General features: G+C 38.5%; 1 protein-coding gene across 1 annotated transcript in view; it reads right to left on the bottom strand.

Moving 5' to 3' along the window:
- Positions 1 to 1,521: 1,521 nt before the first annotated feature.
- The window catches only part of KIF15 (kinesin family member 15), a 47,081-nt gene continuing 24,609 nt past the window's right edge, over positions 1,522 to 23,993 (bottom strand). Inside the window, exons 20-35 of the mRNA XM_065399090.1 lie at positions 23,100 to 23,265; positions 20,572 to 20,722; positions 19,366 to 19,451; positions 18,541 to 18,616; positions 18,165 to 18,251; positions 17,092 to 17,196; positions 15,757 to 15,879; positions 14,649 to 14,795; positions 13,400 to 13,504; positions 12,941 to 13,105; positions 12,244 to 12,353; positions 9,803 to 9,875; positions 7,918 to 7,955; positions 2,859 to 3,024; positions 1,959 to 2,090; positions 1,522 to 1,596 (exon numbers count right to left, since the gene is read on the bottom strand). Coding sequence (XP_065255162.1) covers positions 1,522 to 1,596; positions 1,959 to 2,090; positions 2,859 to 3,024; positions 7,918 to 7,955; positions 9,803 to 9,875; positions 12,244 to 12,353; positions 12,941 to 13,105; positions 13,400 to 13,504; positions 14,649 to 14,795; positions 15,757 to 15,879; positions 17,092 to 17,196; positions 18,165 to 18,251; positions 18,541 to 18,616; positions 19,366 to 19,451; positions 20,572 to 20,722; positions 23,100 to 23,265 — 1,805 coding nt within the window. The remainder of the gene's footprint in view (positions 1,597 to 1,958; positions 2,091 to 2,858; positions 3,025 to 7,917; positions 7,956 to 9,802; positions 9,876 to 12,243; positions 12,354 to 12,940; positions 13,106 to 13,399; positions 13,505 to 14,648; positions 14,796 to 15,756; positions 15,880 to 17,091; positions 17,197 to 18,164; positions 18,252 to 18,540; positions 18,617 to 19,365; positions 19,452 to 20,571; positions 20,723 to 23,099; positions 23,266 to 23,993) is intronic.

Below are 23,993 nucleotides of genomic sequence, written 5' to 3'. Positions count from 1 at the left end.
CAGAAAAGGAAGCCTTCATTTTCCACAACGAATGAAGGGAGCAAGAGTTGAAGTCATCTCTAAAATTACTTCATCTCTGGAAAGAAGTGAATTTCCTGATTTAGTCTAAATAGGGCAAGTCAACACCCTCAGTTTTCTGGAGGCCCATCATTAAAGGTTTGATTGCCCTTTTCTCTCTCCTCTTCCTGAAAAACTTCAAATAGAAACTACTCTGGAGTATTAGGTTACTTTCCATACATAAAATTAATATCTGAATTTAAAATATTTAATTCATAGCTAAACTGAGGAAAAATCACTGTCATTTAGGCCCTAGTTAATTACAGTAGAACCTCACTAAACTTCATACCCTATAGTTCACACAAACATGGTCTCTCCCTTCTTCTCAGCAAATATTTAATAGTGAAGTGCTGTAGTAAGGAATTGCATTACAGGGACTTCATTACTTATACAAAACATTACAAAATATTTAGTGACACTATCAAATAGCTAAAACTCAACTAACATTTGTCCAATTAATATTGTGATGCATTATCAATACTTCCCCTCCTCCCATTTTGAATATTCCAGTCATTTGCAACGCATCTCCAACTCTTTAGGGCAACTAATGAGGTTTTACTGTATTCTTACAAGATGTTGCATACATTTAAAACTCTTGACACGGGATGGACTTCTGTTTGATAGAATTTTCAGTTATGCAGTGCTTAAACAAGTTAAGCAATGAGGTTATTCGCAACAATACTAGAGCAGAATGGTTTCTTGTCACTACAGAAGTCCCTGTTTGAAGCTTATTCAGTGAAAAAAAAGTTTGTTTTGAGAGCACTTGAATTCCAGAAAGAGTGGAACAAGGGAAAGGAGGCAAATATTATGCCACAAGATTCCAAATATTCATAGTACTATTTACAAATCAATTCATTATTAAATTGACATTCTTGCTTTATTGAAAAAACCTTAATATAAAACATGTATTTTTGAGTAATAAAAAAATATGAATCAGTTCACAACTTGACAAGTGAATTTCATCATTCCAGTATCAACATTTAGACATCCATAAAAACAACAGGCAGAAGTTGTTTAGATACTAGTTGAATTTGTACCAATTACCTTTCTACAAATTGAGGTAATGTGAAAAAAACCCCTAGCATTAAAAAAAAGCATTGACCTAAATTAAAGTACAAAAGGAAACAAGAAATAGAGAATGTTCCAATGAAAACTAGTCACTTTTCCTGTACAAGCACAAAGTTGAAAGGAAAATCCTGCAGCACCTATGGATAAAGCTGTAGAACAACTTCAATAAGTGGGGGGTTAGAAAATCTGCCAGATGAGCTGAAGCAGACTGTTTCACTAAAAACCACCACCTGGCACATTACACAGACTGAAATAATTAATTATCCTGAGTACATCTGATGAAGGGCTCTAGTTAATAGTGATGAAGGACAAGCTTTACTTTTAGAACTCTCTCTTTAAAGTCTATCAACATTTTAAAATGACCACTTTTGCAAGTTTATTTGTTGTTGTGGCTGATCAAGATTCTTGACATGATTCAGATTTTTTAATTTCCTTCAAAAAGATATTTTCAACACGCAGTTTTTCAACCTCCTGTAAAGAGAGAGAAATATGGTACTCAGAATTAGAAGAAAGTCTGTCTTCAAGAAATTATACTTATTCTAAGTTGTAAAAAGAAAAGTCACCTAAATGTGATGACATTAACAACTAATTTTTGCAAGCTGTACTACTTCTTTAGTGTTTTATAACTACAGGAGTAATTAAGAAAACTGAACAATACTGACATTGATGATGAAACTGACTAACTATGAATCAAACATTGTTGCATGGAATTGCAGGATGCCAGGAATAGTTAAATAGAGGAATGAGAATTCTAGTCTCCTGATCAAGCTTTTACTTTCTGGTCTACCTCAGATCATTTATTTAATCTGTATTCTAATCTCTGGGACACATACCTTAGTAAGTTTGGCATAATCTTTCTTCAGTTTCACAAGATACTGAATCTTCTGGTTTAGGTTTTGGTGACCTACTAACTTCCCGTTCTCCACAGAGAGAAACTCTACTTGCTTCCTTAGCAAGTCCATCTCCTGTAATTAAATAATAAATTAAATACAAATGTATGTCTTTTTTTGAGGTATTCAGATTTTAAGAAAGCTGTTTCTTTTGAAATTGGCAATACTGCTACAGCAGAACCTCAGAGTTACGAACACCTCAGGAATGGAGGTTGTTTGTAACTCTGAACAAAACGTTATGATTGTTCTTTCAAAAGTTTACAACTGAACATTGACTTAATACAGCTTTGAAACTTTACTATGCAGAAGAAAAATGCTGCTTTTCCTTTTTTTAGTAGTTTACATTTAACACAGTAGTGTACTGTATTTACTTTTTTTTTTGGTCTGCTGTGTCTGATTGTGTACATCCGGTTCCAAACGAGGCATGTGGTTGACTGGTCAGTTCATAACTCTGGTGTTCATAACTCTGAGGTTCTACTGTATTTAAGTCTGTTGTAGCATATAACATACCTGTGGGTCCATCCACCAATTGATACCTACTTGTTACTCACTCTCATTGGCTACTAGACTAGATTTCTCTAGTCAAGTACAGTTGACTGATCTGTATTTCAGATCGCATCTCTGCATAGAACTTCCCTTGGCATTTGATTACTACACTACGAAATATAGTTGAAATAAAAATAATCTATAAAATAAAAAGCTACATTTTGGGAGGCAGTCCTTGATTCCTTTACTGTTTGCTGGTTAATTCACAATATTAACTATTTATCATGGGTTTGTCTCCCAGTCAATGAGGTTCTACTGGATACAATTAGTGAAAGGAAGTCACACGTTGTTTATAACCTTTTTAATTTTGTCTCTCTCTTCACAGGTTTCTTCCAGTTTTGATCTCATTTCTTCTTTTTCCTGGAATGTTTTTGACTCCAAAGCTCTTGTTCGTTCTATTTCCATGGTCATTTCAAGATAGCCACTCTCTGTGCTCTTAAGGGCATTTTTGGTCTCTGCTAATCTGCAGATATAAAAGTATTATAAAACACATCAAATTAACCACGTTAATGCATTCACATCACTCCTCTATATCCCATCACATTCTTTTATTAAAAGGTCCTTTTGGCATACGTGCCCTGGTATATGTTAATAGGTACTGTTTAACACTGGTACATAACCACCATCTTCAATTGCCCGATCTTTTAACAGTATGTCTACACTGCAATTAAAAAGCTGTGGCTGGCCTGTTCCAGCTGACTCGGGCTCGTGGGGCTTGCGCTAAGAGTCTGTTTAATTGTGGTGTAGGCATTCAGACTTGGGCTGGAGTGCACACTCTAGGACTCTGCAAGGTAGGAGGACCCCAGAGCTCGGACTGCAGCCTGAGCCTGAACATCTACACCGCAATTAAACAGCCCCTTAGCCTGAGACCTCGGAGCCTAAGTCAGCTTCACGGGCCAGCTGTGGTGTCTATTTGCAGTGTAGACATACTCTAGCTAGTGTCCTTCACTTGGGATTCAATGCTGGGAAACTACTCCATTTCAAGCTTAAATTTCCAACTCTCTCAACTAAGCTAATGAAACTGGAAATGGAATCCTAGCCTACAAGAACTTCCTAGAGTGCACTTCACCAACAAAAATTCAGCACTCAGAAGGTGAACTCAGATTCTCTTATATGAAGATTATATTACTACTATATTTGATTGCATACTGGTGAACATCTCTTCACATATAGAATATACAATTCATTCAGCCTGATGCTTTAAACATTCTGTTGCTCGATCATAAGACCAGAAGCAGTGCTCAGGAAACATTTTGCTCTGCCAAAACGTTTCTAGCCCTGGCAGGTTGTGAAGTGTAAGATCTTAAAATGTATGTGTTACCAGTATTTCCACTGTTAATGAATATACACTTGTGAACCTATTAATGTTTTACATAAACTTCATACAGTTTCACTTCCATTTTTCCTCCCCAGAAGTCTGAGAGACTGAGTACCAGCACTGGTGCAAAAAGCAGGTCCTGTTTCCACATTCAAGAGGAGCAACAAAAGGCCTAAAGATGAGAAGACACACCAATAGACAATATCTTTTCTGTCTTTTGTCTGATATTTTCTCCACTTAAAAGATAACTTGCAAAGGTGGAAAAAACCAGGCCTCATGCCTTATTGCTTCTTTATGATGCAATAAAAACAGCCTGAAAGGTTTGTTGGAAAAGGTGATTCCTCCCATCCCACCTTGCTTTTTACATTAGTAATTCAGGTCTTTTCTACTCTAGAAAACTCTTTGGTGACCAGAGCACTAGTAAAATATGACACTACAAGAGATAAGATTAAAAGCTGAGCATTGGAGAGGAGACAAGAATTTTTGCCTGACTGGTTAAAACACTTATTTAAATCTAGTGCTTAATGAACATGGGGGACACAAGGTGTCTTTATTAAGGATTCAGCATTTTGCCTCTTCAATTTAGGTGCAAGTGCTCACAGTACACACCCTGAGACACTTACCCACCCAAGAAATCCTCTAGCTAAGCCAGGGGATTCCAGATTTGACATTCTCTATATTTCCAAGGTTAAAAACATCAATTAGGGGGGAAAAAATAGACATTCACGTCATCTTTATATATAAACAGCAAAAAAAAAAACTCAAACCCATTTTTAAAAAAAATTCTTTGCCAGTCACCTTTAATTCTTTTGGCCCACTGACACTCTTCTTGAATGTAAAAAAGGAACTGCTGATGACAGCAGGCTGCATGGGGCTTTGCTGGAAGAAGAAACCATGGAAGTGATACAAATATTGATTTTAATATTTAAACTCTAAGCAGCACCAAACTACTGTGGTCATGGGCACATTAGAAAATAAAACCAAGTTAAATAGACAAACTAGAAGTTCTATATAATGTTCAACAGCAAATACTGACAAAAACGGGAGGTAATGCATGGTTTAAAATCAGCTTCTTCTGTTTAGAATTTTGCTTCCCTCCCATTTCGGCCATTTGAAATCTGATATCACTGGAGAAGCCAATAGTCTCAAATTCCTAAAATTAGAGATTAATGGTTTACACCATTTGCAAGATTTTAGATGATGAACAGCAGAGATTCCACGTTTTGTGTGGGGTGGGGGTGAAGAGAGAAGTTTATGGTAATCAGAATGCTGATGTGAATGTAATGTGCAATGTCTAATGTGACATCAAGGCTAGAAACAAATGCTATACACATTACTGGAAAGCTTAATTTTCCATCTCTCTAAAGGTGTATTCATTTCTAGCACTAAAGACTTAAGATATGAACATTAAATGAAGCAATCCTCTTGGTTCCTTACACCAGCAGTGTTACTTTGACACTGATTCAACTGTTGGAACCTATCTTTCTTTGTTTACATGAGCTCTGCCCTATTAAAGCAGATTTTGAAGAATATTTAGGCAAACTTGAAAACAGTTATCCATCATGTCTTGACTACTGTCCACCCAATATGCAGCGTATATGGGTTTCTAGCAGCAGGGACTAAATATGGCTCCCCCCATATTTATATGGCATAGGGCAATCTAATGGCACTCAAATAGTAAATTGTTTATTTTCAACATTCAAGCTGACCGAAGGGCAAAAATTAAGTAATTAGTACAATAAATAAATGGTGAAAAGTTAGATTTTTAAAATTCTTCAGTTTTAAATCTAATGTATTGTTTTAATTCAAGCAATAATCTAAAATAAAATATTAATTTTAACATGAGTGTCCCTAATGAGCGATAAGCTTTTTCAAAAAATAAATCTAAGGCCCATATTGCAACCACTTTCTCATATGCACAGTCCCATTAAGATCAGTGGGGCTACTCACATACATTTTATGCTTCTTCATAGGACTGGCCCTCTTTTCTGAATCAAATTGACTTTGAAAAGTCTTACAAATGAACAGAAAAACTACAGTTACTTACCCTGTCATAACTGTAGTTCTTTGAGATGTTGGAGTTAGTGTGGATGCCACTGTAGGTATGCAAGTGCCCATGTAGGTGAGATCAGATTTTTTTTCATAGTTGCAAAGTATCAGAGGGGTAGCCATGTTAGTCTGGATCTGTAAAAAGCAACAGAGTCCTGTGGCACCTTTAAGACTAACAGATGTATTGGAGCATAAGCTTTCGTGGGTGAATACTCACTTTCGTCACCCACGAAAGCTTATGCTCCAATACATCTGTTAGTCTTAAAGGTGCCACAGGACTCTCTGTTGCTTTTTCATAGTTGTTTCAGTTGGGTCTATGTGATGGCATAAAGAGCAGAGTGGCCTTGACTTTCTCTCATTTCCCTCACAATTTGAAACCTATGTTAGCTGAGGACCTTGAAAGTGGGAATGGAGGGTGGGTTGTGGGATCCACACGGATTACAACATCCTGGAAAAATCTGTTACTATAGGGTAAGCAATTGTACTTTCTTCTCCAAGAATATGGCAGCGTGGATGCCATTGTAGGTGACTGGCAAGCAGTATCATCTTCAAGATGTTGAGAATGAGGAATGCCAGCTGCATCAAAACAAAGATCGGTGTATAGCTCTCTTCAACAAGGCATGGGATCTAGTAGCCAAATCCAGTGCACAATGCTTTACTAATGTAAACAGATTGCGCCACATAAGCAGCCTAGCAGATTTTGGATGTCAGCATGTTTAGAATAGGCCGAGGAATTTGCCTGAGCTCTGGTAGAGGAGGCCTTGATGGACAGAGAGGGCGGTTTATTCGCCAACAGGTAATACAGGTGATGGTGACTGAGTTATCCATGTAGTCATTGATATGAAATGGCCAGGTCTTTAGAATGGCCAGTTATTGCTACAAACAGGCATGTGGACAGTTGACAAGATTTAGTCGACTCAATGTAGTAACTAAAGGGCATGAGATATGTCTGAAGTGTTCAGTTTCTTCTCCCTGGGTGTGACTTAGGGAAGAACAGAGATTGCTTGATTTATGTGAAAATCAGACACCACACTGAGATTAGCTTTGCATGAGATCTCAGAACTCCTTTGTCCTTGTGGAATGAGGTTATGGAGGTTCTGCCATGAGCACCTGAAGCTCACTCATTCTCCTGGCTGAGATGATGTCCATCAGAAGACTATCAGGACGAGGCAGAAGTCTCTCCACTTTCTTCCCTGAGTGGATTGGACACAGTTGGGATTTCACCTTGCTGCCACAGGTGGGTAAGGAACTGAGGGAGTTTCGAGGCCACTTTGCCCTTTATGCCCCTGCATGGGAACCACAAGGAAACACAGGGTACATGCATGGCCCCAACCGATGTGGCTGGCTATGCAAGAGATTGAGCTCACATGCATGATGTGCATGCATACCCTACTGTGGAAGCCACACTGACACATACTCAAAGAACCTCATGCAGTTTCAGCATATTTCAGAGCACTTTACCTAGACAGTAGCTTTGGCTTGGTCTACACTTACCCCCCAATTCGAACTAAGGTATGCAACTTCAGCTACGTGAATAACGTAGCTGAAGTTCGAAGTACCTTAGTTCGAACTTACCTCGGTCCACACGCGGCAGGCAGGCTCCCCCGTCGACGCCGCGGTACTCCTCTCGTCTAGCTGGAGTACCGCAGTCGACGGCGATCACTTCCTGGTTCGACTTATCGCGTCCAGACAAGACGCGATAAGTCGAACCCAGAACTTCGATTCCCAGCCGCCGAACTAGCGGCTGGGTGTAGACATACCCTTTGTATCAAATGTAGAAACTGCTACTGCCACCTACTGATGAAAAATGCTAAGAACTGAATGTTTATTTTAAAAGGTAAACAGGATTTCTGGTTTTAAGCTTTTTTTGTTCACATCTTCAATGTTAGTTGGAAAATAATGTCATTTTTTAGATGTAAGTAAATTATTTTCAGTATTTAAAGCAGTTTATGATCCAGTTTTCAGGGTGATGAAAAATATTTAACTTACTCTGATCTAATTTTCAGTATTTCTTCCATCGCTTTATTCTGAAAAAGGTTCAAAATACGAAGCGTTACATCAGTAAAATTTAGAAGTTATAACAGCATTTATATACAATTGATTATTTAACAGCAAGCTTCTTAGTCTTTTCTGACCCAGAAATAATCCTGTAACACTACTGTGGCTAATATTACCAACATTCACAGCTGACTATTAAGAGGTATGGTGTCCTTGTTATGTAAACATAATCCCTCCACTGGATGACCCACAACCAGCTAGTGCAGCTGTAAGACTGGGCTGCACTGTCTAGGAAGTGCGTAGCCAGGGCTCTTTCAGCACATGCCATGAGCAGCCTCCACTGTAACTTAATATTGCTTTCTTTGGGCAGAAACCTCAGGAGAGGAAGTGGTACAAGCTGCAACTCCGGCCTTGTCTCCACTACGGGGCAAGTCGACCTAAGTTATGCTACTCCAGCTACATCTTTTGTTCTGTTTCATATCAATGCAAAATTTATAATTCTCGTGAATTCTAAAGGATACTGGACCTGATTCAAATCTACCATTGCTTTTACACTGGTTTAACTTGATTGAATTCAACAACAGTAATGATTAGGGCCCTACCAAATTCACGGCCATGAAAAATGTGTCATGGACCATGAAATCTGGTCTTGTGTGTGATTTTACCCTATACTGTACAGATTTTGGGGGGAGACCAGCGTTTCTCAACTTGGGGGTCCTGACCCAAAAGGGAGCTGCAGGGGGGTCATGGTATTGCCACCCTTACTTTTGCATTGCCTTCAGAGCTGGGTGGCCAGAGAGATACGGCTGTTGGCCAGGTGCCAAGCTCTAATGGCAGCACCCCTCCAGCAGCAGCATAGAAGTAAGGGTGGCAATACCTTATCATGCCACCCTTACTTCTGCACTGCTGCCATCAGAGTTATGTAGCTGGAGAGTGGTGGCCGCTGACTGAGAGCACAGCTCTGCAGAGAGCAGCACAGAAGTAAGGATGGCAATACTATGCCATCCTTACTTCTGCGCTGCTGCTGGTGGTGGCAGCTCTGCCTTCAGAGCTGGGCTTCCAGCCAGCAGCCACCGCTCTCCAGCTCTGAAGGCAGTGATGCTGCCAGCAGCAGTGCAGAAGTAAGGGTAGCAGTACTGCAATCCCTCCTCTTCCCCCACAATAACGTTGCAAACCCCACCGATCATAGCTCCTTTTTGGTTCAGGATCTCTACAATTACAACACTGTGAAATTTCAGATTTAAATAGCTGAAATCATGAAATTTATGATTTTTAAAATCCTATGACCGTGAAACCGACCAAAATGGACCCTGAATTTGGTAGGGCCCTAGTAATGATGATTTACAGCAGAGTAAGAGAGAAGAATGAGAACCAGTGAGCTTGATTCATCTTCACTGGGACATGGAGGCCATGTCTACACTTACTGGGCATCGACGCTGCCGTGATCTATGCACAACGCTCTCCCATCAACTTACCTTACTCCTCTCATTCTGGTGGAGTACCTGAGTTGACCGGAGAGCACTCTGCAGTTGATTTAACGGGTCTTCACTAGACCCGCTAAATCAGCTCCCGCTGCATAGATTGCAGCAGCGTCGATCCCCGGTAAGTGTAGACATGGCCTCTATGTCCTGGTGAAGATTAATCAAGCTCAGTGGGTCTCATTCTCCTCTCTTATTCTGTGTAAATCATCATTACTGTTGTTGAATTCAATCAAGTTAAAGCAATGTAAAAGCAATGATAGATTAAAATCAGGCCCAGTATCCTTTAGAATTCACGAGAATTATAAATTTTGCATTGATATGAAATAGAACAAAACATGAACAGCAACACTTACAACCAGCAAAACAATTGAACATCATATAAAAAGATATAATACCTTTGCTAGTCTCTCTTCAGCAATTTCCTTCTCTCTCTCTTTTAGGTGCTGAATGTCAGAGTGCTTGTGACCACTGTAGAAGTCCAAGAATGAGAATTCATCTTTCTTATGTGCAAAGGGAACCATTTATAACACAAGAGCTGCACCAGAAAAAACTAGTAATACTTGTAATTTTCTTAATGCTTGCTCAGAGTCCGATTACCATATATCACAAAATATGGTTCTGGAAGCAGTTTAAACTTTTATATTCTTAAGAGTTTTAGTTACCAAAAATACATTCTCTCCAAAAGAAAGATTTTTGCTACGTGCAGAGAAATCAGCATTTTAATTAAAAAAACAGTTTCATTTGGTGTTGGTTTAAGAACAGAAGTGTCGAATACAGAGCTTTATGATAAACCTCAGGGTTTCAAGTAAACATTTTTAGCTGCCACAATTTTGATACTCCATATGGATTGCAGAAAACAACTCCCTCCTAAGAGAACTCAGTGGTCTTGCTCAGTTAAGAGGAAATGATTTTTATTCAGAATATTTAGAGACTTGTTTGAGTTTAACAGGAGATAACAAAAACACTCAAGAAACAGTTGGAAGAAAAGATAAACTATCAGAAAGTAAAAAAGTGTGTTTATTTTCCTTTCATGAGTCACTTGTGATTATCTTTAATATTTTAGAAAAATGATATGAGAAGACATATACATATACTATAGGCAGGGCTGGTAGCAAGGCCTATTATTCAGACTGCAGAAGATGTGTACAGGAAGAGAAAGGATTGTCTCACAGGGAAGGCAATTGAATCCTGCCCTGGAAATCTGAATTTCATCCCTGCCAGACTTCCTGTGTGATGCTAGTCAAGTTACTGACCTCTTGTGAAAAGTTTCTTATATATTCCTTATTTACTGGGTGCCTGATTTGCGACCTTGTGATCTGATTTGCAGAAGTGCTGAGTGCTAGCAGCTGCAATTAAAGTCAATGGGAGCTGAGATTTGAACATATTAAGTGCTACATACTTTGAAAAATCACGTCCACGTGTCTCATGTTGGGCACCCAAAATTAGTTGGTACTTGACCTTTCTCTTTGAGCCTCTGCTCCCTGTCTGTAAAATGGGGATGATATAATACCCTCTCGACACACATAGGGATGTTGTGAAAATAAATTAATGTTTATGAAGCAACCAGATACTATAGTGATGAGCACCACAGAAAAGCCCATGAGGAAATTAATAAATCTGTCTTCAGAGCCGGGTTTGAATAGTGTGCAGTAAATGAGGCATGGGACACCATTGCAAAATGAGGAAACAAAATATTAAATAACTGCTCATTAAGTGTGCACCATCTATTCTGAGCACCGAATGAGGCTGGGGTCCTGTGAAAAAAAACAACAGCATACGATAATGGAAAAATGGTATCCTAATACATAGGCACAAGGGAACTGAATTAAAGTTGCACAGGCATCCTTAATTGTCGGATTTCCTAACTTTTAAGTTCTTGACTTTGCAACCTTAATGATGTTCTAGTTTTTTATGTGGAAATATATCTAAAATATTCAAAGACACTTCTACAACTACTTGTCACTGTTTCAGTATTTTTGTGCCATGAACATTTGTCAGTTATAGAATTTAAATTAGAAAAACTTTGTAATATTCTAATTTTCAATGCTTTCTAATGGAAAGGCAGATTCAGGTCCTACCTTATATCCAGTTGTAAGGTGCCACACCTTTGTGTCTGACTTGTCCTTTATTACATTAAGTTTTTTCCTTAAGTGATTTATAATTAATAGTGACAAAACCTCATATTACACTGATTTATGCTTCAAAACAACTTCATATTTAACACTTTGTAAAACCTCTAGGGAGTTCATCAAACAGAAAAACACCAGAACAAATGAAGATTTGGGAAAAAACAAACAAACAAAAAAGTCCAAAACTAAGAGCTTAGCCTGCAGATTCAGACAAAGATCATACTTTTTACATCTAAGGGTATGAACCAGTTTGAAGCCTTTTCATCAATCATCTTTCCATTTTGCACAAAGCATAGAAACAGTTATGTTTCTTACTGTCAAAAGATGAGGTGTGGAATCCTGACTCCATTTAAGTCAATGGCAAAACTCCAATTGAGGTCACTGGGACAGCATTTCATTTTGTCTATTTTTCTTAATATGGATAGTGTTTATATTCTATTACTTTTCCCAGTTAAAAGCTGCATGAACAGATAGTTAGGAGTTATAAACCTGTTTCTTTTATAACTTAATTGTTGTACTGTAATCATTTATAATTTCAAAGGCAATACTATTTACTGGCCATTAAAGCATTTCCATAAAAATAGGTTTAATTGAGTCTTCTTAGTTTAACTAGTTCTGATACAGTATGTGTAATATCATACTTGCAGTAAAGACAAAGAATTACAATTTAGTTTACATAATCACTTAAGGGTTAGGACAGCTTTTACCGGTTCTTCCTTTCTCTCTGATACTCTTCAAGCTGGCTCTGTAGGTTCCTATTATTCTCTGTTAATATCTGCATTTCCAGGCGCAGGTTTTCCAGTTCACATAACAGTCCCTAAACCAAGCAAGAAAAACACGTTATTTCAACACTACACCACAATTCTTGTTTTCGTTTCCAAGTAAACAATTTCCAGTAAAGTACAGAAGAAGGAACAAATATTCTGAAACTGTTCAATGGAAGACATAAGAAATTCTCTGTCAAGATCTTATCATGAGCATAATTTGGGGATAAGGCGTTGCCCCCTCGCCCCAAACAGCAAGCCGCAGGCAGGCTCGGAATTTGCCCCCCACTCCACACGCAGCCCCGTTGGCCTGACTGTAACTGCCCCCCCCAAATACAGAAGTCAAACTACACCTATGGATCCAATACCAATAAAGTGTGAACAAAACTTGCTTTGCAGAAAGCCAACGTTGCTGGTATATCAGCAACAGAGATTGCAACAAAGTGATAGAAGAGACTTTTTTTCAATCAGCTGATTGCTCTGCTTCTTTAGAATGCTACCAGCCCAGGAAAGGAGAAGATCAAGAGCAGGCTTCCTGCATGGCAGTGCAGAGTGCCAAACACCAACCCACTAGGATAGCCTATACATTTCATATTAACTTTAACCTTAAAAACTACCTTTTCTGTTTACTTCACATTACCTTTAGCCTTAGGATTTCATCATTTTTAGCTGTTCTTTCTTCACTTAATTCAGATACAAGATGTTCCAGAGTAATTGCAGAAGCTCTCCGATCTGCTATTTCCTGCTCCTGAGTTTCCAGGAATTTTGCCAGATTTACACCAAAATTAGGGGGAGTTTTTGGACTCTGACAAGTAAAAACAGTCATACTGAGAAGGAGGAGTCTTCCCTATACTGCATAAGTATACATTAAAAGATTTTACTTGTTAATGCTGTGTAACTAGGAGACAAACATCAATAATGCTGTTTACCTTACAAAACAGAAATAGGATTTCATAGACTATACAACTCTTTTCAATATACCATCACTATTTCTGTACCCAGTCTAAAGATGTTTCCCCCCCACACCCGAACACACACACTCTGCTTTGCTTCTTCAGTGAAGTAAACTACAGTACATAATTAAAATGAAATACTATACCTGTGGCAGCGCTATTGCAGCAGAGTCCACAAAACAGTCTAATTGTTGCATTTTTAATTCATAGTCACTTTTCCTCTTTTCCAGTTCTTCTGTTTTTTTGTCCAGCTATTATAAAGCCCAATCAATTAAAATTCAGTTAGCGCTTAAAGTTCACAGAATGTTGAAAGAATTAAAGCAAAAACTAGTAGCTTGTAAGTATGCAAGTTTACTCTATATATTCTGAGTACTTAAATATATTAGACTTCACACTATGTTTTCTCGTATCAACAGTTCTTCCACATTTACTGTACCTATGGTCTTGTTCCCTTGTTGATCTCCAAGCAAACACTATTTAAAAACATTTAAACAAGGTACTATGTTAGCAGCTAATCTGCTTCTTTTTGGCTAGCATTCAGCCTCACTCTACTTAGGGTACGTACACAACACAATGAAAATCAATCTGCGGTGTGTAGTTACATGTGTCAGTGAAAGGATCTGGCAGGGGAAGGCAGCGGGGAAACACTCTGGCAGTGGGGAGCTTCCAGAGCCTTTCCCTACTGCCTCCTCTTGCCAGAGCCTTTCTCTGTTGCCAGAGTCTTTCCCTGTGGTGGGGAAAGGCTCCAGCAGGACATTACAGTGTAGATGAGGGAAGCACTGTTTGGGCGAATGGAAACCCGTACAAGGTACATAGAGAGTGCTCATGTGTCTCTTTACTCACCTAAGCAGTGCCTCACTATCTACATTACTACTAATACTCGTGTTCGGGGAGTGTGCAGTGTATGTACTCTACATACTGCTGTAAGGAGCATGCAGGACAGATGTACCCTAAGGTAGATGGATATTTGTGCTCCAAAATATATTAGGGGTGACTTCAAATCACCCTCTTACTTTGTATCATTTAGACAGCTCATCAGTTACCCCCATGATACTATCCACAAACAACTATCACATATGACATGGAGGAAAAAGAAAACCCCATTTTGTATTGCTCAGACTTCAGGTTGCTTTGTCTTTATTTCCACTCTCATGTAAAATCAAAGCCTTCAGAATTAACACTTGTGCTAGCTTGGGACTCCCCATTAGCAAGGTTGTAAAGCTTATCCAGACCTTTGTTCAAAATCCTTTAAATTATCACTGTCTAATGCAGTGAGAAATAGATTGTTAACAAAAAGCAACCAGTTAGGGAACTGTGGGTAGATGGCAATGTATGATGTAAGTCTCTCAAAAAAATGAATAGCTGACTCTTTAGGAGGAACTTCCTAAATTTTACCTGTTCCTTAAGTTCCTGAATTAAAGCTTCTTTCTTTACTAAGTCTTCTTGTGCACACTGAAGCAATACTGCATGTTTTTTAGAAGCCTCTGTTAACTTGCTTAGCTGCTCAGTGGTATGGTTCAGGTCTTCATACAGGAGCTCTATCTGTTTTATTTAAATGGACAAACAAATGTAGGAAGAGTGAAATAAATAGAAATAAAATACCTGCTTTGGAGTAAAGTGGTGTACAGTAATGGTTTATTAATTACAAGGGTCCCTTTCCCTCTACCTTTTTTTTGTTTGTTTTTGTTTAAATAAGGTCAGAACTAAAGTAAATATTCACCTCACAAAGACATGGTAATATAGACCCCAAATTAGTTAAGGTCTAAAGTGAAGTCTGCAATCCTATACTATTCCCTAGATCGCTCGCATAGTGGAGATCTATTTGCAGAGGAAGGGAGGTTTGAGAGGTGAACAGTTTGTTCTGGTAGATGCAGGAATGGCGCTAAGTTGCAGAATAGAGGTACTATGTATACTCTTGGGGGAATTCTGCACCACTGTGTGTGCGCATAATTCATGTCCCCCGCAGATTTCTTTGCTTCCCTGCAGAAAAATGGCTGACAGGGAAGCAAAGGGAACCTGCAAGAGCAGTCACGCACCACTCCCTAGTTGCACAGGGACATCATTTCAAGCACCCAGAGCAGCCGGTGGAGAAGTAAATCACTGCAAGGCTGGGGATACCCCAGCCAATGGCTCCTACCTTGAGCCAGGATCAGCTGCTAGTCCCAGCTGAGCTGGAGGCAGGAGAGGACAGAACTTCCTCTTCCCGTGCAAGAAGTGGCTGGGGCTGTGTCAGACCCACCCCCAGAAACTTCCCCCGAGCTGCAGGAAGCTCAGCATCCTCTTCTACTTCCTGCCCCCATCACTCCTCAGCTGCGGGAGGAGGGGTCACAGTACAGGGAGCTGCTCCCCATCCACCCAACCCCCGTGCATCAGGACCTCCCATACCCAGACATCTCCAAGTGAGGTTAAATTCCATGTAAATACTTTAAACAAAAAATCAAACACGTCCAACTCATCTGTAGCAGAAACAATCACAATATGGTACCGATGTTAGCACTCTTACATTAACTTTATCAGCTGCCTGTTTTCTCTCCAAGGCTTCTCTCAGCTCCTCAATCTGCCTTTCCTGATCCTCTATGATTGCTTTGTTTTTGTCTTTTGCAGCCAGGGCAGAATTATACTTCCACTAAGAAAACAGCAAAGTTAAGTTTTAGGACTATGACAATGCAAGCAAGATATCAAAGAAAATTGCTAAAAGCAACTCAGCTGTTGGATCTTGGGGTCTTGAGATGACAGAACTATAAAATACTGTTTAGAGAATTGTCTGAGATAACAATACTAAAGGTCCAGTGAATAGAAGTGTTACTGCTTGCTAAATCCCACAAACTAAGGTTTTGCATCAGAACTAAAACTGAGATTATAAATTCAATGTCATCTGACTATTTTAAGATCATATCTATTAGTGATAGTCATGCCTTGTTCCTTTCCTAGAACTGTTAATATCCTGTGTGACCATGGGTCAGTCAAAGGCTCTACCTCTAGCATTTGTAAAACAGGTATAATGCTAACCTACCTCTTAAGGGTGTTGTGAATAAATGTGTTTGGAAAGTACTTTGAGATCTTCCATGAAGATTGCAATGAAACAGAGAACTATTTCCTATAGGATAAGTGTGTATGCTGGGTGTACCTGATGTAATATGCACACAGAAAAATTATAGTTCATATTCTGAAGTTGTATGTTCATTTCTATGCTGGGTCCTCTTGGGTTCACAGTACATGTCAAATACTGCATGTGTTGCTGTATCAGTTTGCAATAAAACAAAGTATAAAAGACTGCAAGACCTCTGTTTAAAAAAAAAAAAAGCACACTGTAAAGCAGAAGACAAAAGTCTCACAGCTTCAGTGAGAAAGCACAATTTAGTAAGTAAGGGCCCACCTCCTGCAAGTACTTATACAAGCAAATAACTTTATTATAAGAATCTTATTGAGTCATGTGTGCTTGCAAGACTGGAACCTAGGAGTTGTCTCATAACTACAGTTTCTTTCCTACAAATGAACTCAGTGACTTCAGCTTCATTTACTGATCTCTCAAACCACCAATTTCTCAACAAAATTAAACATGAATGTGTCAACTGATTGAAGCTCACAGGAACTGAGTAGGTCCAGTAAGAGAAATGTCTGTCTACTCACCATGTGGAAAAAGTTCAGTTTCCAAGACCACACTAGGCATAAACTGCTCAGAAGAATACAACAAAAGTTGAAAGAAACTCACCCTACAGCAAATTACGCTGTTCCACATTTATGATAAAATATGTAATTGAAAGTGTTCAGCATGGCATTCCATTCCATTTTTGTGATACCCAACATTGCCCCACATCTTTTCAAAAACGGAACATACATTTACGTCCTCCAGCTCTCTTGTCAGTCCATCAATGGATTCTGTCTTGTGACTAATAGATGTCCTAAGCTCCTGGATCTGGCTCATCAAGTCAGATACAACCTCCTGCAAAAGAAGAAAAATGTTGAACCCCAATTTCACTGAACTTTGTCACTATTTAAATAATTTTTGCTTAGCCCATATTTCACTTTGAACCAAGAAAATATTTGGAATGTTTTTTTTAATTACTTTGATTAGAGTGTGAAGGAACAGTACAATTTTTGATGTTAAAAAGCACCTTTCTTTACCCTAAGGTTTCATACAAGAGTTAAATAGCTTATTTACTATTCCAAGGTTAAAAGGAAAAAGACTATTTTGTAGTAAAACTGTTTAGTTCCACTCTGATCCTCTTCTGGTAGAAGGTTATGAATGTTGCTGTAAGAAGCAGGTGGAAACTTAATGGAGTGAGTCATCTTCAAGAAACCATTACTGGACTCTGGATTTAGTGTGGCAGTTCCCTCCAACCCCACCCAATCTCCCTAAGTTTTTCCTTTGTTATGAAAGCAGAGCAAGTCAGGAATTGATTGACCATCCATGACAATGAGTTCCCATATAATTTCTTAAATGTATGTTATACTCAATGATAAAAGTTATTCACCAAAGGAGCTTTCAGAAAACTGGTGTAGCTATCTTAAATGAAACATGGATTGATTTTACTGACAAGAATTACAGTGAGATTCTTACTGTGTCATTCCTATGGTTTATAATTTCAATTCCTCAGCAGATGAGCCTGACTAGAAACTCCCTGTCAATCAACAGGTGATACGTTTATGACCTTGTGTTAGCTGTTTTGTCCAGCAGACAGCACAACTCCCTTTTGTCTTCCCTCTCCAGCTGTCCCCTTATATCTCGCCACCCTGTTTTCTCTGGCACTGTGCCAGCCTTCTTTCCCCAGCTGTCTTGGAGACCCTGTGCCAGATGTATGAGAGCTTTTTTCACCTGTTATCACAGTTAGGAAGGGCTTGGCTTCCAGCTCTGCTGCAAAGAAGTCAATTTCTTTCAGAACTTGTGAACCAACAATAAAAAGTAACTACCTTGTCAGCAGTGTTCGTCTTCTCCAGAGAAGCAATAACCTCTTCGGCAGCAGCCAGATTCTGTTCTAATTTTTGCAACTTTGCTTCCTGGAAGAAACTTTATTTTAGTTATGGAAAAAGCCCTCAATTACCTCTTATGTACATTTAGTATAAACGTAACACTAGGAATAACGCAAGAGAGACAGCTGTACTGCTTAATATGCTGGAGGGGCTAAAAGGTATCATAGTAGTTAAAAAGCAACTGTGATTCCTGAGACTTGAAAGCACTGAATTTGTTTTGCTATTAAACTTTAAACAGTTAGTTTAATAAAAGTTCTATTGCCATTAATATACAGGAAATCCAAGAAAACCCAATTGTCAAAATGTGCTTTTATACCTGCTGCTCACATCGTGTCACCATTTCAGAGGACTGTTTTTCCAGCTGTACATTTTCAAGTACTTTCAAGAGTTCTCTAGAAGAGAAGGAATATTCTTCTTGTAAGAGACTTAATCAAAACATAAGAAAAGACAGCTTGAACAAGGAACTAACTATGTAGGTTGGCCTTGGGTCCCATTTAGTTCTAAAGGTTCTTTCACTACCAGCTGATTAATGCTATTAAAAAAACTAATGGTTCAGCTTGCAGCCATACATTGCAGCTGATGCTAGACCTTTCACATACAAAAGAACATTTTTATAATGAAACTGTTCATTAAAAATAATTAAAAAGAAGAAGTCGTGCTGTCTTTAGTGGGTAAAGACACGGACTAAAAATTCATCAAGTAATCATCGCTATACTGCCTGGGGACAAAAATCTCTAACAAGCTTTTCTGAATGGGTGTTTTCAGGTGAACTGAAGGTGTTATTGTTGCCTCATCGGTTTCTTATTGTTTTCTCTTTTTAGAAAGAGAACGGATATCTTAGATACTAAAACATTTTTCTCTTTATATCAAGAGATAGATAATGGCAATTACAAAATACATGAAAAGATACACCATGCATAGTGATTTCAGAGATTTAAAGAACTCACCAGTCTTTGGGCCAAATTCATTCCTGGCAGTTAACTCACAGGTGAATATTTTCCACAACAATGCATTTAGAAGGTTTGCATTTTTATTTTTGGAAAAAGAAATGTATTTCATAGCAAGAGCTACAAAAAATGAAGCTTAGCATAGAATGAAACCATTGACTTCAACTGGAAATCAAACCCACAACAACACTCACTTTGAATTATTTTCTTTGTCTTCTTGTAATTGCATTGTTAGTTTTTGATTACGTCCTTTTTCTGTTTCCAAAAGTTCCAAAAGATTCTAAAACACATAATATAATTTTTTATAACATTCTGTTTGAAGTGTATCGATAAAAATATTTTAAACTCTTCTGTTAAGAGGCCTTTGGATATTTGGTACCAACATATATATAATAATAATATAATATTTATAAAAAAAATAATTTAAAACCAAGATTAGAAAGGAGGAAGAAAAAATAAAACAACACTCAAAATGCTACATAAAGCATACACAAAACAGAAACAAAGAGTTCTTGAACCTTGCCCTGAATAATTCTAAAGGTAAACTCTAGTGCATGCTGACAAGTCAGCAATTCAGTGCCAACCACCTCAGTTGTCATTATGAGAGATAGCAGACCTATGGTTAGATAGGATCCTAAATTATTTAAGACTTAAGGGGCACAAATTAACACAATTTTCAATTTAGGTTTTAATTTTTTTCAGTTGTAATACTATACGGTGTTATTTTTAAAAAGGAATGTATAGTTTCCAGTCTGTCAGTTATTTCTTTAAATGCCAAAAGAGAGACCTTGAAACAAGTATGCTGATCAGGTAGCCAGCATACAACGCAGAAAGGAGGCAAAAGCATTTACAAAAGCCCTTGAGCAGCCTTATTGCTGTGTTCTGCAATCACTGAAGTCTGTGAAAGGTTTTCAAGGAAAGCAGCAACTAGATGGCAGGACAGTGATCTAACACCAAGAAGTAATAAATAACTATGACAAGACCATTATTGCCAATGTATAAAAGCACCAACTTTCAAATATTTCAGAGATGCCACTTTTAGCCAGAATTGAAATCTAAACCCTCCAGGGTATTCCTCCCAATATTCATCTCAAAAGCAATGCCCAGTTTCTTTACCAACTAGCCCATCTTAATCAAGACCTGTCAAATGATGATGATTTCTTTGGTAGACAACAGAAATTTAGCATAATGTGATTGGATGTCTTCTTATAACCAATGGTTTCAAGAGTCGGCTGGAAAATTAAATAAACTTCTGGAAGTAACACCTTCAGATAGGACCACTATCAAAATAGTGAATTTTTTTGGCCCAACATTGGTAATGTCATTTTAATGAGATGAGTTACATAATTTGATTAAATGAGAGGTGCGATTATACTGTGTAACAGGTTTGGCTTTCTTACATGAAGCTCGGTTTTCAGTGCTTCACTTTCTTGTTTGTTGTCTTCAAGCTGTTGCTTCAGCTGATCTGTTTCAAACTTCATTACTTCCTGTAAATTGTCATAGTCATCCTGCAGACTTGTTTTTCCTTCAAGAATCTTTTCATGTTCTAGCCTTCATTAAAAAATTTTTTTGACATTATTAGAAAACAAGAATTTGTACTGGACAATAAAAATAATTATATTTTAAAAGCTATAAATAATCTACAGAGTGCAGTCTTGTTTTATAAAAAATGGATGTCATGTCAAGACTTACAGGCTTTGGTTATGTTATTTTTATCACAACTCCCAAAATATTAAGTGACACCTCAAGTGTTTTAAGCAGGGCTTTGGAGCGGAGCCCGGAGCTGGAGCGCGGACCAGTAGGTTTTTGCCTGGAGCTGGAGCAGAGCAATTATTGCTCCAAATCCCTGGTTTTTAGGGGCATTGGTGGAGATGGTGGGAGAGGGGCTGTGATGTTTTGGACGTACAGCCACTGCTGCTTTCCTCTAAAAAGAGCCAAGCTTTACACCCTTCAAGGGGAGGGATAGCTCAGTGGTTCGAGCATTGGCCTGCTAAACTAGGGTTGAGAGTTCAATTCTTGAGGGGGCCACTTAGGGATCTGGGGCAAAAATCAGTAATTGGTCCTGCTAGTGAAGGCAGGGGGCTGGACTCGATGGCCTTTCGAGGTCCCTTCCAGTTCTAGGTTTTAAGTGATACTTCAGTCACCATCAGTCATTGTTTATCTGCTGATGGTAGTGATTAACATATTAACATATTCACACATGTTTATTCAGTTACATTCTCTCTTACCCATGTATAGGTTATTTGTCTCACAAGAGCTTTCTGCATATTGTATAGCTTGATTTGTTTTCTTTTAAACTGTTAGCTTGAGGAATATTTAGGTCACTTAATACTTATTAAGGTTAAAAGTAAAAAATTAGAGGGGCTATGCACCTGCTGACAAAGGTTACGAAACATAAAACGAATACAGAGCTGGTAGATTGGTATTTACTAGAGCACCTCTAAAAGGGTCAGTCTCTTAATATTTAATTAGGCACAACAGTGAAACCATGTCATCAGTTTTGATGCATGGGTCTCCGTCTTCAATATATTGCTTAGAAGATGTCACATGCCACATAAGATGTAATCCCAATAGGATGCAATAATGCAGTCAAGACCACTTGTCATCTTGCTTAATGGAAAAGATTTCCCATGCACTGAAATTGTGTTACTTTAGTGCAAATGTGCCTGTTTAATATCACTTGCTATTGAATGATAAATAAAATCTTACCAGTTTCCTGCTCCTAATAGCACTTAATGTCAACTATAGCATGTAGTACAGAAAGATTTTCAATCCTGAATTGCCAACCTTTGAACAAACTGATTTTAAATGTATGTTTTCATTTTAGTTATATGGATTTTTCGATGCACACAACAATGTGAAGCAGTGACATCATGGGCAAACTAGAGCGAGGCTTTTAATTTTAGCATTAAAGAATTGAAAAAAAAAACAGGCTTCCTCAGCAAATTCACTCTACTTAAGGGAGGTCAGAACACTTACTGGAAAAATCACATGTACAGTAGAACCTCAAAGATACGAACACCAGAGTTATGGACTGACCGGTCAATGGGACACCATGTGAAACTGGAAGTAACCAATCAGGCAGCAGCAGAGACAAATAAATAAATAAATAAATAAATGAAAGGAAAAAAAGCAATACTGTACTGTGCCTGTATTGCATCTTAAAGGTAGGCACATTTGGGCTGCCTGTCCCTCCCCCTCCCCCACGAGAGGCAGCCACTTACAGCAAGATGCTGGGGCTGCCAGCCCAAGGCAGCTGGAGCCAGCTGAGCAGAAGCAGCACTGGGGTCTGCGCTTTCATCCCTGCCAGCCCTCACCCCCGCTGGAAGGAGGACGTGCTGCCCCCCCCCGTGCCTCCCTGGCCAGGACAGGGATACACTGTTTTTACTTCCCCTCCCTGGGGAGGGGGACACACTGTTTTCTCTCTCTCTCTCTCTCTCTCTCACACATACACATCGAGGGGAGGGAGACAAGCTTGCAGACTCAGGCCAGCACTCAGTAGGGAGCTCAGCTGCTGCTGAAGCCTGGCCTGGAGTGTCAGCTGCTGAGCCTGAACTGCACTTTGTTCAGAGTTACGAACATTTGAGAGTTACGGACTACCTCCATTCCCAAGGTGTCCGTAACGCTGAGATTCTACTGCAATGGAAAAATGCTATGGGCACAAATGTTGAAATTAAGGAGGCTTCCCTGTAGTCTCTGTTAATTTCACCACCTTTTTTCCTTATCTTCTAAATATACAGGAAATAGTTGAGCCTGTAAAAGCAGTGTGTGTATGTACCAAAAAATACAGTGGTTAACTTGAGCTCTGCTTTATAGGAATGATTATTTACAGTGAAAGTTAGCACATATTAGCATAGAATTAAGAATCTGGATGCACTCTCATGTGGAAGGCTTAGAAACTTCCACTAAGAAGGAACTGACCACATACCTAACATTATCCAGTTGGAGTTGTACATCCATATGTCTCATAGAGAGTTGACTCATTTCCTTCTCTTGATTTTCTCTGAAGGTGTTATACTCCATCTTTACAACAGACAGCTCCTTGTCTGCAGACTGCAGGACAATACGTAAGTCATGGACTTCACTTTTTAATACTGTCAAAAACATGCAGAAATGTATGAAGTTTTGTTAATTTATAAAAATGCTCACTTGCAGATGCAATATCAGGGATGTTGAAAAATCTTATGTGAAAATTAAACAAAACTACATACAACTCTCAGTAAAAATGGCCATTTCCTCAAAAAACTGTGGGGAAAAAAACTTACGGAGAAAAAAAAAAGAGGTAAAGAAGGGTCAGTGAAGTACTGACTTGTAGAAAAAGTGTATATAGAATCAAAAGGATGCTAGGAGGGGGGCATGTAATTGTAAGTCAGAATTGTAAACTAAATGCATGTTAACCCAATTTAATTTTATAGGCAGTGTAATCTTGAGAGTAGATTTAGAATTTGCTTATTGTTTAAGTGTTCTCACATTTTACTGTATTTTGTATTTTAAAAAGTCATCTTAAGTAGGTTCACCTGTTTACCACACTTGTGAGTTTTAAATATTCTAAGCTAATCATGTATGAGAAGTATGGAAAAAGAAAAGTCCAATAGCTTCTATATTAGTTGTATCAGGAAAATGAGTTCAAACATTACTATATTTCTAGTTGTCTAACCAATCTAACTGGAAATGTTAAAAATATATAGGTATGCTAGGTCTATGCCCTCAGAATATAATGCAGGCATTATAGTAGACAGACACCAGTGGGAGTTAAGACAAGTGAAGGCATTTTTTAAAAACTTAAAATGATAGAAGGGAACAAATAAGAAGGAAGGTTAAA

This window comes from Emys orbicularis, chromosome 2 (genome assembly GCF_028017835.1).
Source record: "Emys orbicularis isolate rEmyOrb1 chromosome 2, rEmyOrb1.hap1, whole genome shotgun sequence".
In the NCBI taxonomy this organism is placed as follows: domain Eukaryota; kingdom Metazoa; phylum Chordata; order Testudines; family Emydidae; genus Emys; species Emys orbicularis.
This window is presented reverse-complemented; position numbering and strand designations above follow the sequence as displayed.